The sequence below is a fragment of the Hirundo rustica genome, chromosome 10 (genome assembly GCF_015227805.2).
Source record: "Hirundo rustica isolate bHirRus1 chromosome 10, bHirRus1.pri.v3, whole genome shotgun sequence".
Lineage (NCBI taxonomy): Eukaryota > Metazoa > Chordata > Aves > Passeriformes > Hirundinidae > Hirundo > Hirundo rustica.
The window spans coordinates 4,479,141-4,504,303 of record NC_053459.1 but is presented as its reverse complement, the minus strand read 5'-3'; the positions used below and the strand labels follow the sequence as shown (position 1 = coordinate 4,504,303).

General features: G+C 59.5%; 1 protein-coding gene across 2 annotated transcripts; it reads left to right on the top strand.

Annotated features, from left to right (window-relative positions):
- Positions 1-5,020: 5,020 nt before the first annotated feature.
- On the top strand, positions 5,021-25,021 carry TRPM2 (transient receptor potential cation channel subfamily M member 2). 2 transcript variants are annotated; one of them, XM_040074633.2, is made up of 33 exons: positions 5,021-5,222; positions 6,634-6,900; positions 7,208-7,293; positions 7,736-7,904; positions 8,344-8,524; positions 8,916-9,082; positions 11,461-11,641; positions 12,253-12,314; positions 12,486-12,686; positions 13,032-13,134; positions 13,355-13,476; positions 14,419-14,769; positions 15,159-15,296; positions 15,906-16,035; positions 16,337-16,482; positions 16,613-16,725; positions 16,834-17,047; positions 17,636-17,754; positions 18,053-18,185; positions 18,322-18,493; positions 18,743-18,926; positions 19,111-19,289; positions 19,429-19,561; positions 19,663-19,750; positions 20,328-20,415; positions 20,692-20,843; positions 21,301-21,377; positions 21,468-21,569; positions 21,826-21,912; positions 22,052-22,157; positions 22,834-22,935; positions 23,357-23,473; positions 23,749-25,021. In XM_040074633.2, exons 2-33 carry the CDS (start codon positions 6,706-6,708, stop codon positions 23,872-23,874), a joined length of 4,524 nt encoding a protein of 1,507 aa, XP_039930567.1. In that variant the 5' UTR covers positions 5,021-5,222; positions 6,634-6,705; the 3' UTR covers positions 23,875-25,021. The 2 variants fall into 2 exon arrangements, with proteins under 2 accessions (XP_039930567.1, XP_039930566.1); XM_040074632.2 differs by having other exon boundaries at positions 5,022-5,222; positions 16,831-17,047.
- Positions 25,022-25,163: the final 142 nt, after the last annotated feature.

The following is a 25,163-nucleotide window of genomic DNA, read 5'->3' as shown; positions in this document are numbered from 1 at the left end:
AAAGCCCCGCTGCCGTGGAGCCCTGCGGGCACGTGTTCTGCCAGGCCTGCATCCAGCCCCACACCGCCCCCGAGGCCGCTGCCACCTGCCCCACCTGCCAAGGGCCCATTGGGGCCATCCGCCCGCTGCGGTGGCAGGACAGCAGAGCCGGGCTGGCCCCACCTCGCCGCCGTCACCTCCATCCCTTCGTGGTGCGCTGGCGGCAGGGGCAGCAGCAGGAGCAGCAGGAGGATGCAGCTCCTGGAGGCGGCCGGTGCCGGACATTCCCGATGGGGATCGGGCACCGAGCCCCCCGTGCCCGGCAGCGTGGCCAGAGAGCGTTGGAGGAGCTGGACAGGAAGGGGCCAGGGCAGGAGGGGCCACTGTGGCCACCGAGGGAGCGGGGGAGAAGAGCTGGCCTCAGGAGGGCAGGTGCACCTCCTCCCCTTGATCAAATGTGATGTGGATCCCCCAGGGCCCCTCTGAAATTAAAGCCAGGATGATGAGAAAGGCCTTGCCTGGTTTCTTCTGCTCATTTGCTCATTCCTGCAGGACTGGGGGAGTGGGAGCTGTGGGAGAGGGAAGGATACGGCTGTGGGAACTTGGGCAGAGGGTGGGATAAGGCTGAAGAACTGGTGGAGAGGGAATGATGTGGGTGTTGAAAATGGAAGAGAGGGGTTGCTTCTGTGCTGCTTTGCTAATTCCTGTGGGGATGCAGCCCAGAAAGGGAAGAGGAAAGGGAGAGCCCCCCGGATCTCTCAGCAGATTCCTAAGGGAGCAGTATCTGCTCTTCCTGAGGGCCAGGGCAATGACAGAGATTGAGATGGAGATTGTGGGCAGACCCTCCTCTCCTCAATACGCAACAGCTCTGCAGTCCTGGGGAGCCTCTCTGGGCTGGAGGAGGTGACCCTGGCACAGCTACCAATTGAAGGGCACTGCCTGTGGGAGAAGTGGCCCCAGCCAGGATAGACCTATTCAGGGGGTCTCCTCAGAAGAAACCCGGGGCCCTTCCCCATTCTGGGGCATCACCAGGACCTGTGCAGTGGCTGTGCATCCTAAAGGGTGCCGGATCCTCACTGCCACCCTGCTTCACCCCTTTCCAAGACCCAGGTGGCTGCAGAACTCTTGGCATTGGGGCTGAGCTTCTGCCCACCCTCCCCGCTGCCTTTGTTTCCCAGGAACAGCCCTCAAACACTGGCATCAAGAGTGTTGGGGGCTGTGTCTGCCCCAGCCAGGGCACGGTGCCTCCTGCCCTGGAGACGGATGGAAATCTCACGGAGGTGTAGGTGGGAAAACCCTTGCAAGCAGGAGGTGGCTCTTTGGTACTTCCCAGCGGCTCCCCCTGAGCAGCACTCTCCTGTTGGAGGCCCCAGGCTGCCTGTAACCGAGCCCTTGGAAGGAGGCATCCTCCCTGGGAACTGCTCAGGGACAGGGATCCAAACGACGTCTTTAGGGCATGGAGCAAAGAGGGAGGAGGGATCACCTCCCCCTGGCAGACCAGGCACGTGTCCTCCCTTGCCAGGGCGTTGGAATGCCTGCCCCACGGAGGAGAGAGGCATGGCCCATGCTCTGCAGCGAGGCTCCTCCTCGGGCACACAGCACAGCCCGCAGCACCCAGGGCGGTGCCAAGGCAGCACCACGATGGGAGGGAGGGTCGAGCTCTGGCCCGAGAGGCGTCACGGCTGAGAGACTCGGAGTGAGAGGCTGATCCCAGCGGAGGCTCCGCAGGAGCTTTGCTGCGCTTTGGCAGGAAAAGCATCCTGGGTCACAAACATCCCTGTGACCTGGGCCACGGGACGTGTGTGCGGGCGCAGCCCCCGGAGCGCAGCCGGTCCCCCGTGCTCCCGCTGCCGTCCTCCCGCTGTTGCGAGTGGATGTTCACTCGCTGGGAATTGCTCTCAGCCTCGCTGGTTTTTAGCTGGGCTTTTAGGAGGAGCGGTGGGAACCACCCCAGCGCTGGCTCCAGGCGAGTCCCACCGGAGCGTGGTGGTTTTGGCATGTGCAGAAATGAAATAAAAGCCCGGCTCTCTGGGGAGGCAGCCAGCCGAGAGCGGATGAGCGCTCCCATTAACGTGTCATTAATGTGCAGCTCTGGCGTCGGCTCTTTTGGCAGTGCAATGGTAATTACAACCCAACTGCAAAGCGCTGCACATGGATTTATTTACTGCCTTATTAGCGGCATCTGCTCTCCCAGCGAAGGGGCTCGGCTGTTTGCCCTCCTTCAGGGAAACCAGTGGGACTCATCGCATGGATGGTCCGTGCTAACTCACCTCCTTGGGCTGGGAAGGAGCTAAGGGATGTGAGCACCCCGCTGTGGTTTCATTTTCACTCTGCTTGTTGGTTTAGTGCCTCTTCCCAGCACTTGAGACCAGCACAGCATGAAGGAGGCACAGAGTTTCACCCCAAACCCGTGTTTGAGATCCAGCAGCATTTCTCCTCCCACCTGTCTCTCAGCAATCAGAAAATCACAGAATCATCGAGTCGTGGAATCATCAAGGCTGGAAAAGCCCACTAAGATCATCAAGTCCAACCATCAACCCAGCGCTCCCACTGTGCTCTCCGCTCAACCATGTCCTCTAGTGCCACTTCCACACTTTTTTTAACATTTCCAGTGGTGGTGACTCCACCACTGCCCGTTCAAATCCTTGACAAGCCTTTCAGTGAAGAATTTTTTTCCCTAATATCCAGCTTAAACCTCCCTTGGTGCAGCTTGAGGCCATTTCCTTGTGTCCTACCCTTTGCTCCCTGGGAGCAGAGCCGGATCCCCTCGGCTGTCCCCTCCTGTCAGGGAGCTGTGCAGAGCCACAAGGTTCCCCCTGAGCCTCCTTTTCTCCAGGCTCAGCCCCTTTCCCAGCTCCCTCAACCATCCCTTATCAGGCTTGTGCTGCAGACCCTTCACATCTCTGTTTCCTTCTCTGGACAAAACTCTTCTCCAGCAAGAGCCATGGTGGTGACTGTGCCTGGTGCTGCGGGACCCTCAGCTCACCGAGAGCTGCAGTTGCTCAGGCTCCCTGTGTGCTGCTGCTGCTGAGCCGCAGCGGCCAAATCTGAGCCACAGCGGCCAAATCTGAGCCACAGCGGCCAAATCAGCGCTGCAGCATCCACTGCCTTGGCTGCTGGGTGCCTTGGCTGCTGTCCTGTCCTGGCTTAGCTGCTGAGCACTTTTCCCAAGGAAAACGGATGCTGGGTTTGTTAACTGAGTGTGGTGGCAAATGCAAGTGAAGTGCCTGCAAAGGCACCGGAGAAGGCAGTTCATTTAGGGCACAGGGCACAACGGGAGGAGGAAGGCACCTGGAATGGGGAGGTGGGAAGCACCATCCAAAAGGATTTCATTGCCTGTGGTGAGACATGAGGTCTCACATGTAGCCCGTGTCAACCAAGGTGCCGGGCTGCAATGCAAAGCTTGGAATGACAAGTGTAAATATTTATTCACGGGCAGGAGATATCCCAGCCAAATCAGGGCACCCAGGTGTGCTTTTTTTATGAGGTTCTTACATCCATCACATCCACATGCACATCACAAATTGACTGAGCACTGACACCCACACTAACAGATCTCCAGTCACAGTAAAACTTGGCAAAGCCGCTCTCTTTCTGCTTTTCTATGGAACCAGGAGTCCTCGAGCCCCTCTGGCTGCAGCGACTGACCTGTGACACCAGGCGAGGCTGGGAGGGTCTCAGAGCCCGGGACGCTGTGCTACCTTGCTCATCCCAGGGATAAAGCCCTTCTTTATCCCTCGGGGGCTGCTCTGAGCCTCTCAAAAGCAAAGTCCTCCTCTCCAGGGCTGTCCTTTTGTTAGTTTTGCTTCAGCATGAACAATACCAAAGTCTTCAGCGAAACTCCACTGCTTCTTTACATCACTCTGTTTAATTAATAAATATAATATTAATATATAGTGTATTTATTTATATGTAATATAAAGGATGCTTGACAGTTAGGGAAGGGATTTTCATCACATTTGCCAAAGCCTGCAAACGCTGCCGCTCCTCTCTGGCACCATCCACCCCCCGAGCAGCCCCTGCTCCTCACAGCTGCTGTCAGACTGGAATAGTTCATGCCTCAAACATTGATACAAAGTTTTGCTCATTATAACAAAAACTGCGTAAAGAAGCTACAACCAAAGAAGCCTCCCTGAAGATACCTGACTGGGACTTTGGACTGGAAATCAAACTGCTGAGATAAGATAAAGGGAAAACCCGTTCTTCAATCACCTGAAACCGACGAGTAAATAAGGAAAAGAAGGCGAGCCAACCCCAGCAGCTGTGCTAAGAGTCATCTCTGGCTGTCTTCGGCGTGGGGGAGGCTCACAGACCCCTTTGCTGGGAGCAGGTTTGCACAGATTTCGGGTGGGGGGAGGAAGTTTGGGTGTGCTGTAGCCTCTGCTCAGGGCAGTGAGCCCATCCTCCCCTGCACAGCCTGGCTGTGGAGCCCCCGAGGCTGGGAATGCCACATCCACAGGATGTTAACGTGAGGGGCAGCTGAGGGGGTGCCTTAACCCATCAAAGACCCCCGAAGTGCCCCCCAGAGTCGTTCCTGAAGCCTTGCACCACAGGACTGCACGGGACGCCACAAATGTGGAGTTTGTTGTAAAAGTCAATGGCAAAATCCCCCTTTACCCCAGGGAGGAGCCCGGATTTTCCTGCCTGGCCTGAGCATACATTAAACCATTCAATTCTATGCTTTTTGGGGGGACCTTCTCCACCAAGAAAACCAGCTGGAGACGATCAACAGAACATTGTTGGGATCCACAGAGAGATCATTTCTTCATTCTGCCCCTGTTGCTCTCTTTCTGTCCCCCCATCTATTCCCTATTTCTTTCTCTCCCGTATTTACTATCAAATAAAACCCATGCTATTGTCACTGGTCTCGTTTGCGCCTTAGTTCAGGCAGGGGCGTTTCTGACAGCCCGAGCGATGGGCTCGGGACCTCGGCCCGGAGGGGTCCGGGTGCGGATGCTTCGCCCGGCCGGGGCTGCGGGGAAGAGCGAGAGTGACTCAGCCACTCCAGCAAACTCGGGACTCGCCTGGGCGCTGCAGCTCCTCGGCAGGGATCGCTTCCGCAGCCTGATTTGCTGGGAAGCTGCCAGCCGACTGCCACCTCCTCCTCTCTGCGGGCAGCTCTGCCCTGCTCTCCGCTCATCGCCTCCAGTGACAGAACGAGCCGCCGGACCCGCGGGACGCGGGGCTGAGCCCCAGAGGCGGCGGAGGAGCCGGTGATGCGGCCGGAGGATGCGGCAGGGAAGGTACGGGCAGCCTGGCCGCGGTGGTGCCAGGGCAGAGGGCAGAGGGGTGGGCAGGCTCTCGGGCAGTTTGCAGCCTTGCGCTCCGTCCTGGTGGGTGCTGCGACCACCCCGTGCCACCGAGGGACGACCCGACCCCCTCCGACTGGGAGGCAGGCAGCGTGTGCCGCGGGAGAGGCGCTGTCCTTGTCCCCGAGCCCTTAAGGACAGGTATTGCAGGTGTTGGAGGTTGGACAGGTATTCCAGGTGTTGGTGGACCTGGGGTGGGAGCCCTTCCTGCATGGGTTTATCAGCTGCTTGTGGCCACAAGGGGCCCAAGCCCCCCCGAGCCTGTCTGCTTTGTGGGGCCACAGACAGGAATTAAGGGTGCATTTGGCCGTTTTTCTACTGCTCTTCCTCCAAAAATCAGATCTGCTGGGGGTTGTGCTGATGCAGAGATCCAGTCTGCCAAAATCCGCCGCCCAAGGTCAGCGGGGCTCTGTAGGTCCCAGGAGGGAGGCTGACAAAATAGCTTTTCCTTGTTACCCCGTGGTTTAGCATCAGCACTCCCTGTCCCCACAAGGACTCCCCACCCTTGGGTGAAATGCAGGATTTGGCTTGAAGAAGGTAGAAAACAAATCCCCATTAAACACAGACCCCACAGCTTGAGCAGAGCATCACCTGAGCCTGGTGCCTCCTCCGTTACCTAATCCCAGCTGTCCTGGGAGGACACCATCCCCCTTGGGCTCCAGAGACCCCAGGAGCACTTCCACCTTTGCTCCAGCAGCTCTCCCACCTCAGCAAAGGGGGCTGTGAGTGTTCAGGGGGGCTCAGGAGTTTTGCAGCCCCTGCTTGCAGCGAGCCCACGTGCATCCTGGGGCTCTGGGGCACCTTTGCAGAGGACACAGGACTCCCCCACGGAGGAGCACCGGCTCTCTGCAGCCAGCGTGTCCACATCCCCAGATTTTCCATGCAGGGCCACGCTCAGGCTGCTCACACGAGAGACCTAGTTTCTGCTCTCCCTGCTGCCAGAAATATCCCAGCTGCCTGCAGCGGAGAGCAGGTGAGGAGAGCTCCAGGCCAGCAGGCTGAAAGCGGCAGGGCACTTTGTGGGCGTTCATGGGCTCCCCCGGGGAAGCGTGGTGCTTGCTGAGGGCGCGTGCCACACGTGGCCCCTGTGCCAGGGTTGTGGCGAGGGGATGGCAGGTTTCCCATGGAGCAATCTCCACCCAGGCAAGGATGGATGGGGCACCTCCGTGCTCCCAGTTCACGGGCATCCTTTCCTCTTTGAAGGCCAGGTTGGACAGGGCTTGGACGAACCTGGGCCAGGGGAATCCGTCCCTGCCTTGGCAGGGGGCTGGAGGGACATGAACTTTAAGGCCCCTCCCAGTTCAAACCATTCTGGGATTCTCAGATTCTCTTCTGCTGCCCTCAGGATGGGGATGTTCAGGAGGTCCCAGCCTAGGAACAGGAGAAAGGAGGCTGAGAAGCGCAAGACGCAGGAGCCATGTCCGCGCGCGGCCGGTGCGCCAAGGTGCTCCCCTCCGAACTGAACAAGGTGTGCCCCGAGAGAGGAGATGACCCTGCCACACACCCCAGGAAGATGAGCGACTTCGAGGTGGTCCCCAACCTGCAGCAGAGCAGTAGCAGCGTCTCAAAGAGCAGGCGGAAGGCGCATTTCCCCTCTGGCAGCAATGAAAAGGTAAGTCCAGGAGGAGCTGGAGGTTGGGCACGCACATGAACCATGTGTTAATGAGCGGCTCATTAACAGGAGCATTAACAACTGCTCAGGTTAGTTTTAGGGACAGACAGAAAACCTCCGGGGCACACGGCCAGCACTCATATCCTTTCTCCTTGGAGTACATCTGGTTTGGCCTTTGCAGACAGGGACAGAGCTTTCATCCTTCACACCCAAAGAACCACCCCATCACCACGGTGTCCGGCTCCTGGCGTGACTTCTGGCTCTTTCCAGAAACCCTGACCCCTTGCTGCTTTTCTTCCTCCATCAGGAAAATCTCATCTCCTGGATTCCTGAAAACATCCGAAAGAAGGAATGCACATATTTTGTGGAAAGCTCCCAGACATCAGATTCTGGGTAAGTGAGACACTCCCTCCTTCCCTCCCCTTCAGGAGAGCAGAAATGAGGGTCAGCGATAAAGCTGCAGCACCAAGGAATCCCATCTTTCTGTCACAGGGAGTCAAAACCCTCCTTTTAACTGCTTCTTCAGCATGTGGTGAGCCATCACATGGCTGAGATTCTGTGTCCCGCTGAAAAACATCCCCAAAGCTTTTGCAGGCAGTCACTTCCATCCTAAATACTTCTGTCCTAAATCTCTAACGGTGGAAATAGCTGGATTTTTTTGCCTTAATTTTCCCCCGAACTTCTCCCTTGTTTCTGCACAAGGAGGAGCAGCTGGGTGGGAGATGTGTGGCCCGTGTTGTTCCCAAGGAGAACAGCACCTCCCGTCCAGGCTGTGGTTGGGCTCTGCCTTTCGGGTTCCAGCTGCTCCCAATGAAGTTGTTGGTGTGTTTTTCAGGAGGGTCGTTTGTGAGTGTGGCTATCTCAGGGAGCAGCACCTGGACGATGCTGCCAAACCTCCCATCTTCCTGGGGAAGGAATGGGACCCCAGCAGGCACATCCAGGAAATGCCAACGGATGCCTTCGGTGATATCAGCTTCACGGGGCTGGGGCAGAAGATAGGGAAGGTGATCTGTTTGTCCCTTCTGTGCGTGCGTGGGGAGCCGGTGTTTGGGTCTTACCACGGCAGATGCGCTGGGGTATTTCCCTCTCAAATGAGAGGACACTGGGGAAGGGTGGGATTGCCCCAAAGGCAACAGTGACTCAAGTGGTGGAGAGGACCCCTCCTCTCAGCCTTAAGCCCTTTCTGAAACCACAAGACTCATGATTCAAGGAGTGGCTGTTCCCTGTCCTTGCCTTTAGATGTCTGGGGAATGCTTGTTCCAAGAAAAGTGGATGGAAGCAGGGTCATGGAAAAAGACCTGGACCAGCAGCAGCATGACTCTGCTGTGGAATGCTGTTGGGAATCCTCTTGTGTGGGACAGGAGGAATCGTGTTGGGGGTGTCCCGTTACCCTGACCCCATTGTTTATGCCCCAAATGTGTGCGTGATCCCTTTTCTTTGCAGTATGTGCGTGTCTCCTCGGATACCCCGCCACGGGTCATCTACCACCTCATGACACAGCACTGGGGCCTCGACGCGCCCAACCTGCTCATCTCAGTCACCGGGGGAGCCAAAAACTTCGTCATGAAGCCAAGGCTGAAGAACATCTTCCGGCAAGGGCTAGTCAAGGTGGCCCAGACCACAGGTAAGAGACCACAGAATAATAAAATCACGGAATCATAGAGGAGTTTGGGTTGAAAGGGACTTTTAAAGGAAATCTGGATGCAAGAGGTCTCCCTGCGATCGTACCTGGCCACGCCAGGCTCAGCAAGTTGGGCTGCTCTGGTGGTGCTGAGCTGTTTTAGGAGATCTGTGAGTCCCTACCTGGACCACAATCACCAGGGGTGGGCTGCTCCTGCTCAGTCACTGCAAGGAGGCTCAGAGAGGCGCCAAAGAAGGCATCGCCTGTGCTGCCAGGGCTGCAGAGCCAACTTCTGGAGGATGGAGCACCCCAGGGACCCACAGCCATGTGGGGGAGGCTGGGAGATCGCTGCGGGCAGAGCCTCTCCCTTCCCACACCCCTCTGTGACCCCCAGGAGCCTGGATCATCACAGGGGGGTCCCACGCCGGTGTGATGAAACAGGTGGGAGAGGCAGTGCGAGACTTCATCCTGAGCTGCAGCCACAAGGAGGGCGAGATTGTCACCATCGGCATTGCCACCTGGGGGACCGTGTACAACCGGGAGAGCCTCGTCTGCCCCATGGTGAGCCAGGCCGGGCCGGACAGGGCGCTGCTTTGCCCGTGCCTGGGCTGCTGGGGAAACCCTGCCAAGGGTTACGGTGGGAACAGGCGCTTCCGGGTGTCACTGTGGCTGGCAGCCCTGGAAAACCCAGCCGTACCAGAAGTGATGGTCACAGAACCTTAGAATGGTCTGGGTCGGAAGGAACCTGAAGGGTCACCTCGTTCCAGCCTCTGCCACAGGCAGGGAGCCTTTCATTAGACCAGGCTGCTCCAAGAACCACCCAAGCTGGCCGTGAGCCCTTCCAGGGATGGTCGCAGGCTGGTATTTTCTGAGAAGCCCTTCCACCCTACCCCATGTCTTGAGCAGGTTCTGTACTTCTCCTGGGAGGATTTCTTGAGGGTGTGAGGGCCAGTGGAGCATGGGGCAGGGCTGACATGAGCACTGTGGGGGCACAGGGATGGTCTGGCCACACAGTCCCCATATACTGACCCATTCCTGTCCCCACGTGCTGACCCATTCCTGTCCCCATGTGCTGACCCATTCCTGTCCCTGTGTGCTGACCCATTCCTGTCCCCATGTACTGACCCATTCCTGTCCCCACATACTGACCCATTCCTGTCCCCATGTGCTGACTCATTCCTGTCCCCACATACTGACCCATTCCTGTCCCCATGTGCTGCCCCATTCCTGTCCCCACATACTGACCCATTCCTGTGCCCACGTGCTGACCCATTCCTGTCCCTGTGTACTGACCCATTCCTGTCCCCACATACTGACCCATTCCTGTCCCTGTGTGCTGACCCATTCCTGTCCCTGTGTACTGACCCATTCCTGTCCCCACATACTGACCCATTCCTGTCCCTGTGTGCTGACCCATTCCTGTCCCCACATACTGCCCCATTCCTGTCCCCACATACTGACCCATTCCTGTCCCTGTGTGCTGACCCATTCCTGTCCCTGTGTACTGACCCATTCCTGTCCCCACATACTGACCCATTCCTGTCCCCACATACTGACCCATTCCTGTCCCCACGTGCTGACCCATTCCTGTCCCCACGTGCTGACCCATTCCTGTCCCTGTGTGCTGACCCATTCCTGTCCCCATGTACTGACCCATTCCTGTCCCTGTGTGCTGACCCATTCCTGTCCCCACGTGCTGACCCATTCCTGTCCCCACGTGCTGACCCATTCCTGTCCCCGTGTGCTGACCCATTCCTGTCTCTGTGTGCTGACCCATTCCTGTCCCCACACACTGACCCATTCCTGTCCCCGTGTGCTGACCCATTCCTGTTCCTGTGTGCTGACCCATTCCTGTCCCCATGTGCTGACCCATTCCTGTCCCTGTGTGCTGACCCATTCCTGTCCCCACATACTGACCCATTCCTGTCCCCAGGTGCTGACCCATTCCTGTCCCCATGTGCTGACCCATTCCTGTCCCCACATACTGACCCATTCCTGTCCCCGTGTGCTGACCCATTCCTGTCCCTGTGTGCTGACCCATTCCTGTCCCCATGTGCTGACCCATTCCTGTCCCCACATACTGACCCATTCCTGTCCCTGTGTACTGACCCATTCCTGTCCCCACGTGCTGACCCATTCCTGTCCCTGTGTACTGACCCATTCCTGTCCCCACGTGCTGACCCATTCCTGTCCCCATGTGCTGACCCATTCCTGTCCCTGTGTACTGACCCATTCCTGTCCCCAGGTGCTGACCCATTCCTGTCCCCAGGTGCTGACCCATTCCTGTCCCTGTGTGCTGACCCATTCCTGTCTCCGTGTACTGACCCATTCCTGTCCCCACATACTGACCCATTCCTGTCCCTGTGTACTGACCCATTCCTGTCCCCACGTGCTGACCCATTCCTGTCCCCACGTGCTGACCCATTCCTGTCCCTGTGTGCTGACCCATTCCTGTCCCTGTGTGCTGACCCATTCCTGTCCCCACATACTGACCCGTTCCTGTCCCTGTGTGCTGACCCATTCCTGTCCCCAGGTGCTGACCCATTCCTGTCCCCAGGTGCTGACCCATTCCTGTCCCCACACACTGACCCATTCCTGTTCCCACGTCCTGACCCGTTCCTGTCCCTGTGTGCTGACCCATTCCTGTCCTCACATACTGACCCATTCCTGTCCCCACGTGCTGACCCATTCCTGTCCCCATGTACTGACCCATTCCTGTCCCTGTGTGCTGACCCATTCCTGTCCCCATGTGCTGACCCATTCCTGTCCCCATGTGCTGACCCATTCCTGTCCCTGTGTGCTGACCCATTCCTGTCCCCACGTGCTGACCCATTCCTGTCCCTGTGTGCTGACCCATTCCTGTCCCCACGTGCTGGTTACTTTGGCCATCTGCTGCTCCTCTGCCAGGCTTCTCCCAGAGTGTCTCCTGCACCTTACAGGGGGGCTTTCCTGCCGAGTATGTGCTGGATGAGGAGAACCAAGGCAGCCTGTCGTGCCTGGACAGCAACCATTCCCACTTCATCCTGGTGGATGACGGGACCCACGGGAGGTACGGCGTGGAAATCCCCCTGAGGACCAGGCTGGAGAAGTTCATTTCAGAGCAGACCAAGGTGAAAGGAGGTAACGGCAACATACAGCCCGGCCTGAGGCAGGGATGGGCCATGCCCCTGGAATGGTGTCCTTCCTGGGCTCCAGCAAGAGGCTGTGGCTTCCCCAGAGGATCCAGCCACAGGGTCTGAGAGGACTGCCGTGATAAATGTGGAACCTGGTTCCTCCACAACACAGATCAGAGAACCTTTCTCTGCCAGACTTGTGGGGATCACTAAAGGAGTCCCCAAACCTCGTGATGCTGAGCTGATCAGGGGAAGTCATTCCCCGCAAAGGGCCAGAGCCCGAGGGAGCTTCCAGGCATCATCTTCTCACTGTGCAAATGATCTCCTGTCATAACACATGCACACACATGCTCACAGAATCCCAGAATTCCCTGAGCTGGAAGAGACCCATAAGGATCCTCAAGTCCAACTCCTTGCCCTGCACAGAACACCCCCAAAAAATCCCACCACGTGTCTGACCTGCCATGCCAGACAATCACCGGGCGTGGATTTGCTCCCCTCCCCTGAAGCCTGGCATGTCAGGGACAGCGCTCCCACCTTGCCTTTCACCCTCCACCACTCAGACTATGGGGGCATCGGCCCTTTGGGAAGGTGACCCTGGGCTTTGCTTCCCTGCAGGTGTTGCCATCAAGATCCCCATCGTGTGTGTGGTGCTGGAAGGAGGCCCTGGGACTCTCGATGTAAGGAGCGGCTCGTGGCAAGCTGAGGGGATGGGGCGAAGGAGGGACAGCTCCTTCCGGGGGTGCTGCTCCGCTGACAGGGGCGCTGGGAGCAGCACTGGGGTCCCAGGCTCAGAGAGGGTCTGCAGGTGTCTGGGTGGGATCCAGACCAACCTCCCCGCTCCGCTGCAGACCATCTACAATGCCATCACCAACGGGACCCCCTGTGTGGTTGTGGAAGGGTCTGGGCGCGTGGCCGATGTCATCGCGCAGGTGGCCAACCTGCCCGTGGCCAAGATAACCATCGCCCTGATCCAGAAGAAACTGAGCGTCCTCTTCCACGACACCTACGAGCTCTTCACTGAGAGCAAACTGGTGGAGTGGACCAAGAAGGTGAGTGCCTTGCAGGCTCCTCTGAGCTTTGGGAGGCCAAAGACGTCCCGAGGGTCCTGGCCTACGAGCACCAAGGGTCCCTGCGGGAAGTTTCACCCTCCTCTGCCCCAGCCATCCTCATCATTGTCCTGCTGGGCACCCCAAGGGCTCAAGCTCTGCTCCTCCACTGCCTGCTCCCTTTGGGCAGAGGGGGAGTGTTTGTGACCGGCCCATGATGGAGGACACAGCACGGGGGGTCTGCAGGCGTGGAGGGGAGTGAGGAGCTGCCCTGCACGGTGCAGGGGCCCGGGAGGCAGCAGGGAGGAGATGCTGCTGCTCATTGCTTGCCCACGGCTCTCCTCGCAGATCCAAGACATAGTGCGGAGCCGGCAGCTCCTGACCATCTTCAGAGAGGGCAAATACGGCCAGCAGGACGTGGATGTGGCCATCCTCCAGGCCCTCTTCAAAGGTGAGGGGTGGGGGCCTCCCTGGGAGGATGGGGCAAGGAGAGCAGGAGGGGGTCAAGTCACCTCCGACCGCTCCTTGACTTATGGGGCCACCAAAGAAGTCCCCAGACCTTGTTACTGGGGAGAGGTGATTATCCAAAGGGCCACGCATCCAAGGAGGTCTCCACGTGGAATCTTCCCTCTGGATGATCCTCTGCTCTAACACCCGCGCTTTGCACGCAGCATCCCGAAACCAGGACCACTTTGGCCGTGAGAACTGGGACCACCAGCTGAAGCTGGCTGTGGCCTGGAACAGGGTGGACATTGCCCGAAGCGAGATCTTCACAGATGACCACGACTGGAAGGTACGGCCGTAGCTGTGCTGCTCGTCTGGTCAGGCTCACAGCCTGCCAGGTCTGCGGGGATGGAGGGCACTTCTCACCTTGGCTGCGCCTGGGGAGAGTTTTAAAGGGATTTCTCCTGGACCCTGAGCTCCCAGTGCATTAACAGGGGCTGTTCCTCAGAAATGCTCTCAAAAGCCCAAAGCAGAGCTAAGCACACACGAAGACAATTGGGTTTTTTTCAAAACCAGTGTTTTTAAAGACCCTCCTAGAACCCAAAGTACCTCTTGACAGCTCTGCCCTGTGGTCGCTGCTCCAACAGCAATTTGTCTCTCACCTCATCTCACCCAGCCTGGCGCTTCCCTGCTCATACCTTGTTTCAGAGTGGGGCCAGCCCTGCCAGCCCATGCCTGATCCTGCTGTTGAGGCTGAGCAGGGCTGTCTGTCCTTTCTGATGGGGCTGTGGGATTTGGAAGGGATTTTCCTATTTGAGTCAACACTTTGGGTTCCCCCAGCTCACACACCTTTGATGAGACTGGGAAGGGCTGGTGGGAGCTAGGAACCCAAAAGTGAAACATTTGAGGACATATGCCCCATCCTGGAAATGCTGAAGGTCAAGCTGTGGCAACCTGGACACCTGCAAGGTGCAGGGGATTGGAACAAGACGAGCTTCCAACCTAAACAATCCTGTGGTTTTGTGATATTCAGGAACCTGGGATAGGTGGTCTCTACCCTACCCATCCCTCTGCCCAGCAGCCAAGGGGGCAGAGGGCTCCCCTGCCAGAGAAGTGTGCCCTCTTCTAAGCCCCTGGGGACGGCCCACAAGTTTTAGTGCATGCCACACGCTCTTTTCACATCCAAAGACCTTTCATGTGCTCAGAGATAAAATCTCTCCCCAAGTGAGGAGCATAGCAGGGTCCTGCTCTGAGACCACGGAGCCCCTCACCTCTGCCTCTGGCCTGCCAGCCCTCAGATCTCCACCCCGTGATGGCAGCCGCCCTCATTTCCAACAAGCCGGAGTTTGTGAAGCTGTTCCTGGAGCAGGGAGTGCGTCTCAAGGACTTTGTCACCTGGGACACCCTGGTTTACCTCTACGACAACCTGGCCCCATCCTGCCTGTTCCACAGCAAGCTGCAGAAGGTGCTGCTGGAGGAGAGGGAGCACACGGCCGGCTCCAAAGCGCCGAGGCTCCAGATGCACCACGTCTCCCAGGTGCTGCGGGAGCTGCTGGGCTGCTCCACGCAGCCGCTGTACCCCAAGCCCAAGCACACGGAGCGGCCCCGGCTCTCCATCCCCGTGCCGCACATCAAGCTGAACGTACGCACCTCCAGGGGAGCCACTGGCAGGGGGGCGGCACGGGGGGACGCTGCCTCAGGGGCTGTCCTGGAGGATGCAGATGGGTCTCTGTCCCCTCACCTGCTCAAAATTCGCACTGGAAGCGCCTTAAAGCCCTGCCCGAGCCACCTGCCCTGCACTCCAGGTGCAATTCCTGCACCGGTAGCACGGCGTGGGTGTGTGATGCTGCAGGGGTGGGTGCACAGCTCCACCTGATCCCAGCCCTAGATAAAGTGAAATCCACGGGATGAGTCCAGTCTTGGCCACTCCTCTACCTGGGCAAAGCCCTTTCCGTGGGTGGTGGGGGCAGCACCTGGGGTTTGAGCGCCTGGGTGCTGAGGGAGCCGGTCTGAGCCTCGCACACCTCGCAGGTGCAGGGGTCCAGCCTTCGGTCCCTCTACAAGCGCTCTGCTGGCCGAGTCACCTTCACCATGGACCCTGTGCGGGACCTGCTCATCTGGGCCGTGGTCCAGAACCGCAGGGAGCTGGCAGAAATCATCTGGGCCCAGGTATCACAGCCCAGAGCTCTGCTCACAGCTGAGGGGCTCACATGGAGCCAAACCTCCATGTCCCTCAGCCCCGAGGGGAACGGCGGAACCTGCTGGGATTTGGGAGAATGGGAGAGCTGTCCTGAGCCTGACCCCAGCCAAACAGGAGCCAGCTAGTCACCCTGGGCTCTTAATGTCACCCCCAGCCACACCATGAGGCCAGACCGCTCCCTTCCTGGCCAAAACAGGTAGAGGGGATGTGCTGGGCCAGAAGCGGGCTGGTCAGGCTGCGAGAGCCCACAGGGACGTGGCGGCTGGGTGGAGAGGGTTTCCACTCAAAAACAGCATTCCAGGACAAGAGGCAGTGTAGCTGGTGGCACGGCGAAGGTGCCAAGGAGTCACTCTGTCCCATCCCACAAAGAGGGCAGGGTTGTTCCCATATTCCCCATGGCAGTGGGTTATCCAGAGGCGAGCGTGGCTCAGCCCTTGTCACGGCAAGCTGTCCACCCTGAGCACCCCTCTGTTAGGGACACCCTCCTTCCCTCCTGTGGGAGCTGGGGAGGGTTTGCCCAGACTTCTGGGACTTGACAGGCAGATTGTCCATGCTTTCCTTATCCTCTTCTGTGCCAGAGCCAGGACTGCATGGCGGCTGCACTGGCCTGCAGCAAAATCCTGAAGGAGCTGGCCAAGGAGGAGGAGGACACGGACACCACGGATGACATGCTGGCCCTGGCCGAGGAGTACGAGCACAAGGCAATCGGTGAGCAGGAGGGCAGCAGCACCCCAGAGCTGCTCCTGCACCCCAAAGCTGCTCCCACACCCCAGAGCTGTTCCTGCACCCCGTGGGGCTGGTCAGCTTCACCCAGGAGGTGTCTGGGGGTGAGAAATGAGGGTCCCATCCTCACGGTTGGGGATTATTGCTCCCACGGCCGTGCCCACTGGTGGTGGGAGCAGGGGGGGTAGCGCTGTGTGGTGCAGTGTCCTGATCCTGCTCGGAAGGATGGCTCTGTGGCTGCCTGCCTCAGAGCTCAGCCTCGTCTTCCTGGTCCCGGCCCTTCCAGGCGTGTTCACAGACTGCTACCGCAAGGATGAAGAGAGAGCCCAGAAGCTTCTCACCCGCGTCTCTGAAGCCTGGGGGAAGACAACCTGTCTGCAGCTGGCGTTGGAGGCCAAGAACATGAATTTTGTGTCCCATGGGGGTGTCCAGGTGGGCTCCCAGCAGCGGTCCTTGGAGGGAATGTGCCCAAGTGTCCCCAGGATCCAGAGTTCCTCGTGGGTAGCTGTGGGGCTCTGTCCTTTGTCCTCTGTAACCAGCACTCCTCTCTCCCTCTTCACAGGCTTTTCTAACCAAGGTCTGGTGGGGAAAGCTGTCTGTGGACAACGACCTTTGGAGGGTGATTACGTGCATGCTGTTCTTCCCCCTGCTCTACACCAACCTCATCGCTTTCAGGTACACACGTGCGCTGAGGCAGAGCGGGGGTTTCCTCCAGCCTCCCGCTGTGGCTGCCGTGGCATCTCCCCGGGCAGCCGAGCCCACATCCGTGCCTGCCCCCAGCAGGGAGAAGAGGCTGCAGCCCATGGGCTGCCTGGCGCGCCTCCGAGCCTTCTTCACGGCACCCATCGTCATCTTCCTCATGAACATCCTCTCCTACTTCACCTTCCTCCTGCTCTTCGCGTACGTCCTGATGGTTGACTTCCAGCCGGTGCCGTCCTGGCGGGAATACCTCATCTACTTCTGGCTCTTCTCCCTGGTGTGCGAGGAGACCCGCCAGGTGTGGCAGGCAGAGCTGGGGCCGGGGGGTGGCAGGGGAGGAGAGACCCCTGGGTGCTCCCGGGAGCTCCCACACGGCTCATGGTCCCATGCTTCTCGTGTCACCACCCCTGCCGAGAGGTCCCAGGACGTGGAACCACCAGATGCCCCATCCCTGAGGCCAGGGTTCCTCCTTGGCTGCACCTGGCTTGGCCCTGCATATCTGCAGAAGAAAATGCTGTAGGGCTGGCGGGCTTTTCCCAGAAGGTGTCTGCTGCTTGGGAATGTCAGGAGATGGAGGGAACTCATCCTTTGGGTGAACTCCCAGCGGGATTTCCAGGTGTTGCTTGACATTTGAGATTTTTCAGCTTTTGCTTCAACATCTCAGTGCCTTTCTCCTCCAGCCCCAAGAGCCCCAATGTCCCAGGTGTCCCCGTGTTCCTTCCCAGGTGTTCCCGTGCTCCTCCTATGCCCCTAGAGGAACTCCACAGGCTCAGGTTACCTTTGGGTCAGCGAGGGTGCCCAGTGATGGCCAGATGATCTGCGTGGTCTCTCCCCTCCATGAAGCACATGAGTATCTCCCACCCAGCCCCTTTTCTCTCCCCAACAGCTGTTGTATGATCCAGATGGACTCGGGGTTGTGAAAATGGCTTCCCTGTACATCAAGGATTTCTGGAATAAGCTGGATATCTGTGCCATCCTAGTCTTCATCGCAGGGCTGACTTGCAGGTGAGCTGCAGAGCTCAACAGTATTTTCATAGAATCACAGAATCTCAGAATGGTTTGGCTTGGAAGGGACCTTAAAGTTCCACCCCATGCCATGGTCAGGGACTCCTTCCACCATCCCAGGTTGCTCCAAGCCCTGTCCAACCTGGCCTGGAACACTTCCAGGGATCCAGGGGCAGCCACAGCTTCTCTGGGAACCTGTGCCAGGGCCTCACCTCCCTCTCAGTAATTCCAACATAAATTATTCTAGATGGTTCTATGGTGGCACTGAGGTGCTTTCTCTCCTCTCTTCTGTCTCCAGGCTGATCCCATCAACATTATATCCTGGGCGCATCATACTGTCCCTGGCTTTTATCATTTTCTGCCTGCGCCTGATGCACATTTTCACAGTCAGTAAAACACTGGGGCCCAAGATCATCATTGTGAAGCGCATGGTGAGAGCTCCCCTCTGTCCTGCTGGGGTGATGCTGGAATGTCCTGCTGGAGCAGCTGGATATGCCACTCATGTCATCCCATCCTGGGGCAGGGCTTGCTCCAGGACACAGCTCTCCCTCCCCTCTGTCTTTGCAGATGAAGGACGTCTTCTTCTTTCTCTTCCTGCTGGCGGTGTGGGTGGTGTCCTTCGGGGTGGCCAAGCAGGCTATCCTGATCCACAACGAGGAACGCGTGGAGTGGCTTTTCCGCGGCGTGGTCTACCATTCCTACCTGACCATCTTCGGGCAGATTCCCTCCTACATCGACGGTAAGGGACGCCGGCCTGTGACAGCACGAGCGGGGTGGCGGTGACACAGCCGACGTACCAAGCTCACGCCGCGCTGGCCCACGGAAGTCCCGCAGAGCTGGCAGTGAACACCTGGGATGGCGCAGATGGAGACCAAATCCCTGCCTGGCGCTAAGCTCCCTGGATGCCGGCTGCTTCCTGAGGGCAGAACGTGCTCCCCAGGACACCCGGGCTTTGGCCACCAGGGAGTCACGCTGTGCTCTCCCACAGGGGTCAACTTCAACATCGACCAGTGCAGCCCCAATGGCACCGACCCCTACAAGCCCAAGTGCCCGGAGACAAACGCGGACAACAAGAAACCCATCTTCCCAGAGTGGCTGACGGTCATCCTGCTGTGCCTGTACCTGCTCTTCACCAACATCCTCCTCCTCAACCTCCTCATTGCCATGTTCAAGTGAGTCTGGGGGGCTCTAGACGTGGTGGAAGTGGTGAGATCCCGCCTGGGGATTATAGATGCGGTAGAAGTAGCTGCGGCTCAGGGCTGCCGAGGGAGTTGGGTAGAGCTGGGACGCCGCTCAGACACGATGTGCCGTCCCCCTCATCCCCACGGCACGGCTGACACCTGGGCTCTGCCCCAGCTACACCTTCCAGCAGGTGCAGGAGCACACGGACCAGATCTGGAAGTTCCAGCGGCACGACCTGATCGAGGAGTACCACGGCCGCCCGCCCGCGCCCCCACCCCTCATCCTGCTCAACCACCTGCAGCTCCTGCTCCGCCGCGGCTTGCTCCGCCGGCCGGCCTCGCACCACAAGCTCAGTGAGGACCAGCGTCCCCCTCCTGCCCTCTGCCCCCTCCTCAGGCCGTGGCACCACGCAGGGCTGGGCTTACGGGCTGTGGCCCTGGGGTTCAGGACCCCCAGAGATGCGACAGCGCCGCCGTCCCCTTCCTTCGGCAGAGGAGAAGCTGGAGAAGAACGAAGAAGCTGCTCTTCTCTCGTGGGAGATGTACCTGAAGGAGAACTACCTGCAGCACCAGCAGTGCCAGGAGAAGCAGAACACGGAGCAGATGATCCGGGACATTGCGCAGAGGTACGGCTGCTCCTTCTTGTCCCTGTGTCCTGGGCAAGGAAGAGTTGGGATCAGTGCAGGGGTGGCTGCTGAGGGTGCTCCAGCCTGCACTGCCTCTCCAGGGTCGATGTACTGGCGGAGCTGCTGGACTTGGACCGGGTGAAGAGGACGGGGGTAGTGGAGCAAAGACTGGGCTCTCTGGAGGACCAGGTGAGGCGAAACCAGGGCACCAAGAAAGGTGGAATTTTCCCAGGGGCTGAGTCAATTGAACCAGAACACAGAATCTCTCTGAATCGATACCCTTTGAGATGGTTTGAATTTCCTTGCCATTAGCATCTGAGGGGAAAAGGTTTATAAGGAAAAGTTCTGTTTGAGTCCAAAGTGAACAGGATGCAGGTGGGAGGTGGTGGGATGGGCCACTGCCTCCAGCAGTCACCCAAAGAGTCAGAGCTGACCCAGCTCTTCTCCTTGGCCTGAGAGGGCTCTCCAGACCTCCTGGAGACAGAGACTCTCTGTCCCCTCCCTCTGGAGCTGCATGGGCAGTGGGGTGCCCAGGGAGCCAGCCCAGCCTTGGCACATCCTCCTTCTATCTCCCTTTCCACCTGCGTTGTAAAAATATTTCCCTGGAGAAGGTTTTCCAAGGCCAACATCAGGACACAGCCGGGATCACTCTGCCCGCAGGGCGCGGCAGTCAGCGCCTAGGGCAGCGGTGCCTCCTGCCAGGGCTGGATCCCGTGGGACTCGGGGGACAGCGGGGCTGGGAGTGACCCTCTCCTGTGCCCTGCAGGTGCACCAGAGCGCCCAGGCCCTGAGGTGGATGATGCAGGCTCTGCGGGGCAATGGCTTCAGCTCAGGCGAGGATGTGCCGCCCATGGGTAAGCACGGACTGATCCTCCCCAGGGCACCAGCACAGCCCGGGGCCCCTCACACCCCCTGTCAAGCAGTGAGGCAGAGGTTCCTCTGGTCCTGGAGGTCATCCCGCCCCTCCTGAGTCCATTCCCATCCTCTCTGGGGTTTAATCCAGGACACGCCAGGGAACACCAACACCCCCCTGGAGATACCCAGCCAGCCCCCTCAGCAGAGCCCCAGCCCTCAGCGCCGGACTTGGCGCTCTGCTCTGTGGGACCCTGCTGTCTGTGTCTGCCTCACAGGCTCCTCCGAAGCCTTGGACACCAAGGAGATTGACCTGGAGGGGAAACCCGAGGAGAGCCGGCCGCCGTACCACGTGCTTGCCCGACACCTCCTGTATCCAGGGTCCCACACTCTCCGCTTCCCTGTGCCGGATGAGAAGGTGCCCTGGGAGGTAGGAGCTGTGGGGCTGGGCAGTGGGGCTGGGAGGAGGAGGCTTGAGGCACATCCTGACAGTGGTGGGGAGAGGAACCCACCATCCCATTTGAGAGCTCTTGCTCTTCCCAGCCCTGGGACCGTTGGCTTCCCGGAGTCACTGCTTGAGTGACCCCAAAGAAAAGGGCATCATTCCTGCTGGGATCTGCAGGGCTAGGAGTGCCTGGGGACGCTTGGTGGGACACAGAGGGTACAACCACCCACCTCTGCATTTCCTGAGCCACCGCTGGCTCAGGGTCAGGGACAGGCTGTGGCACTGGCTTCCATGGGGGTGTCAGCCCTCCAGCGGAGCCTGGAGCATCTCCTGGGGAGCGATGCCTCATGCTGGGCAGAGGAGGAGACTGGGCCATGAGGTGTCCCTGGGGCGTGCTGCAGGGGCACAGGCGGCGGGGCTGACGCTGCCATGCCTTGTGCAGGTGGATTTCCCGCTCTACAACCCCCCTGCCTACTCAGCTGACCACAAGGACCTGGCTGTGCAGGATCCCTTCAGCCTGTGAGTCTCCGCCCGTGGCTCCCCAGTCCTCCAGCCCTTCCCGGGGCGGCACAGCCAGCCCTCCCTGCCGGGCTGCCTCCCGCCCTGCAGCTCCCTGGAGTCTCTCCTGAAGATCAACTACAACACCATGGACGGGCTGATCGACCGGCAGAGCTTCCACGGGCTCTACGCCGTGCAGGACGGGCTGCCACTGTGAGTGCCACCGCCACGGGAGCTGGGAGCTGGGTGGGAGGAAAAGCACGGGCACACGGAGAGGCCTGGGGTGCCTGGGCACTCCCACTCCATTCCCACTTCCCCATGGTGGGGCAGGGGTAATTGCACGTGCCGTCCTTAGGGCTGACCCCTCAGAAAACACCCCGAAAGACGTGGGATGCATGGTGGGGAGGTGCTGTAGGGCTGCACAGAGGGCGTCGGGCGCTGCCCCAGCCCCTGGCTCTCACCCCGGCAGGAACCCCATGGGCAGGACGGGGCTGCGAGGCCGAGGGAGGCTGCACTGCTTCGGGCCCAACCACGCCCTGCACCCTGTCGTGACCCGGTGAGTGAATCCTGTGGGGTGGGAAAGGGGCCCTGGGGTCACCTCAGAGACCTGGCCAGACCCCACACTGCCAGCGTGGCCTCTGCTGGGCAGAGGGGAGCCACGTCCAGCTGCAGTATGACAGGGGCCTCCCTCACAGCTGGAGGAGGAACTTGGATGGGTCCATCATAAGGAAGAGCCTGAAGAAGATGCTGGAAGTCCTGGTGGCCCAATACCCTCTGTCAGATGTGTGGGCTCTGCCTGGGGTAAGGGCTGGGGCAGAAGGAGCTGAGGAGATGGGGAGGGAAGGGAAGGGAAGGGAAGGGAAGGGAAGGGAAGGGAAGGGAAGGGAAGGGAAGGGAAGGGAAGGGAAGGGAAGGGAAGGGAAGGGAAGGGAAGGGAAGGGAAGGGAAGGGAAGGGAAGGGAAGGGAAGGGAAGGGAAGGGAAGGGAAGGGAAGGGAAGGGAAGGGAAGGGAAGGGAAGGGGAAGGGGAAGGGGAAGGGGAAGGGAATCCCACAGAAAAGGGGGAATCACAGGTGTGTGCTGCAGCTGTGGCTGAGGAGGGACCTCTGCCCCACCTGCAGAGCACCAGCACACCAGGGCTGCTGGGGGAGCAGTGCTCCCTCACATTCACCCACTCACCTGACCCGCTGTCCTGCCTCTCCCTCCTTCCCCTCCACGGCTCCAATCCTCACGTCCTCCATGTGAGCCCGTTAAGCCTTTGGCAGAGCACCCTTGGCAGCCATTGAATCGGGCAAACGCAGACATCTGCTCGGGCAGAGCCGAGGGCTTTGGGCAGGAGAGGGAGGATGGGAGGCACCAGCAGACCTTGTGGTACCTTCTGCAGTGGATAGCAGGCAGACAGAGATGGCCACGCTGGTGGCGGGGAGGGAGGCTGGAGCGTGCTGATGGCCCCACGGGTGACATCTGCTTTGGCACAGGGGTCACTGGAGCCGGGCGAGACGCTGCCACTGAAGCTCAAGTGGATCCTGCGCCGGGAGTTCTGGCCCCAGTTCCAGAACCTGCTGAAGCAAGGCACTGAGGTGGGGGGACACAGCTGTCCCTGGGGTGTCGGGTCAGGAGGGTTCAGTGCTGCGGGGGCACGTGGGCATCACCCTGGCACGGGGACGTGTGGACATCATGGTGTCACATGGGTGGCCCAGGGTACAGGGGCAGGGTGCATCACCTCTTGGCCACTGCTCCCACCGGAGAGGAGGGGCTGGGAGAGGTGGAGATGTGCCACAATTCATGTGTGGGGGCCAGGGAGCAGCCCAGAGACCCCGGGGGAGGGCTGCCCACTCCAAAGTCTGTGCCTGCAGCAGTGACTACGCACAGCTCCAGCGGGAGAGGGCTCCGCTCTCCAGCAGGACAGAGACCTGCAGGGCGATGCCCACCCACCCCCAGGGCCCCAGGGTGCCCTCTGAGAGGCGCTCAGGGCTGCTCAGGTGGCATCCCCATGCACAGGTACACAGGGGGTACCTCGACGACCCACGCAACACAGACAACGCCTGGGTGGAGACGGTGGCCATCAGCGTGCACTTCGACACCCAGAACGACGTGGAGATGAAGCGGCTGAATTCGGTGAGGGGCTGTCCCCTCGTGGGCTCCCTGCCTCACAGCGGGCCTGGGCCACAGGAGCCACATCTCCAGACCCAGATCTCCACTGGACTGGGATTTTCTGGCTGCACGTGGTGGGGGAGGAACACCGGGATGAACACAGTGTGGCAGCTGGATGTTCATGGGGTGGCACCTCAATGCGTGCCTCAAAGGGAGGAGGCTGGGGATTAGAGGTGCAGTGGAGCGTGGCTGGCACGGCCCCTGCCAGCAGCACACGTGTGACATCTGTCCCCTCGCAGTTCCTCCAGGGCTGTGACCCGGAGCTGTGCATCCGCTGGCAGGTGCTGGACAAGAGGATCCCCCTGCACGCCAACCACAAGGAGCTCCTGCACAAGGTCTCCACCCTTCTCGGTGCCTACTACTGAGGCCTCGTGCACAGGCCAGGGCCCCTGCTGCCCCAGACCAGGCCCTGGCAGCTCCACCCCAGCTGACCTGGGAGAACAGGGGAGCTGCTGGAGCTGAGGTACCCGGGTGCCTCTGTGAATGTGAATTGCAGGTCTCTGGGAGGAAAAGTGTCCCCTCCCTGGGGGCAGTGGCTGCCTGGGAATTGCATCCCAGTCACCTGAGCCACCAAGTTCAGCCCCAGCCTGTGTCTTGGTGCTTCCACATCAGCCCACAGCACTAGCCCAGAGCTGGGGCCACACTGAGCCGCAGGGCCTTTCCTGTGAAATGGTCCTTCTGTCCACCCTACACTGCTCTTGTTTTTGGGGTGGGCACTGGTGGCTCACCAGTCCCAGCTACCCCTCCACCAGAATATCCATCGCTGCTCCCTGCTCCTGCTCTGAGCCCTGGCAGCTCCACTGCCACAGATCCCAAAGGATTGCTCTGGAGAAGGCTTGGAGTCTCTCCTGCGGCAGCTGTACCCGAACTCTGGTTGCCTCAGACCCAACAACACGGTCCTGAGCTGTGATCCAGCACTTCCAAAGGTGTGAGCAGCTCTTGGCTCCTCTACCCGTGGTTGCACAGCTCTGCACGGGCGCACCTGCCATGCCCCAAAGCGATCCGTGATCCTGCGTGTGTATGCTGAGCACTGGCTTGTAGCTAAACCTCCTTCCTCTCTGTGCTGAACATCACCTGCCTGTCCCCATCCCCTCGTGCACATGGATGGAAAGTGGCAGCTTGCTGGGACACAGCTGATCTGTGGCTCCTTGGGCAGGCAGGGACAGGAGATGGGACATCAGTGTGCCAATCCTACACATCCCTGCTTTAAGGGGGCTTTCACTCACGCTCTCTGTTGCCTGCCATGGGGAGAACACGGCACAGCGGATTCATTCTTCCATCATTCAGAAGAGCCCCACGGTGGCAGGTTATGCCTGGGACTGCTCAGGAAGGGGTTTTGGTTCCCCCACCTTCCCCCAGTGTATAAGCCACCGGCCAGCCAAGGCTGCTCATCCCACACTGGTGGCCACCAGAGCACAACTGCCGCGATGCACTGGGGTCTGGCAAGGGGAGGGGGCTCAGTCTGGCAATGTATTCAACCCAGCTCAATAAACCATGTGTTAAACAACTGCAGGCTGGTGGTGTCCTACAGCTGTTCGACCAGGGCTGTTCCTGGAGGCCATGCAGGCTGTCTGTGGAGGACACGCTTGGAGCACGCTTCAGGATAAGCCAAATTCTCACCCCAGTCTTGTACAAACTCTCTCTGCCTGTAGCC

Excerpts from the sequence above, each read along its gene's own strand:
- TRPM2 (XM_040074632.2), top strand. The coding sequence starts at position 6,706 with ATGTCCGCGCGCGGCCGGTGCGCCAAGGTGCTCCCCTCCGAACTGAAC. Across the intron at positions 7,905-8,343 it reads TGGGGCAGAAGATAGGGAAG|TATGTGCGTGTCTCCTCGGA; the intron begins GTGATCTGTTTG and ends TTTTCTTTGCAG. Across the intron at positions 13,135-13,354 it reads CCTCCAGGCCCTCTTCAAAG|CATCCCGAAACCAGGACCAC; the intron begins GTGAGGGGTGGG and ends CTTTGCACGCAG.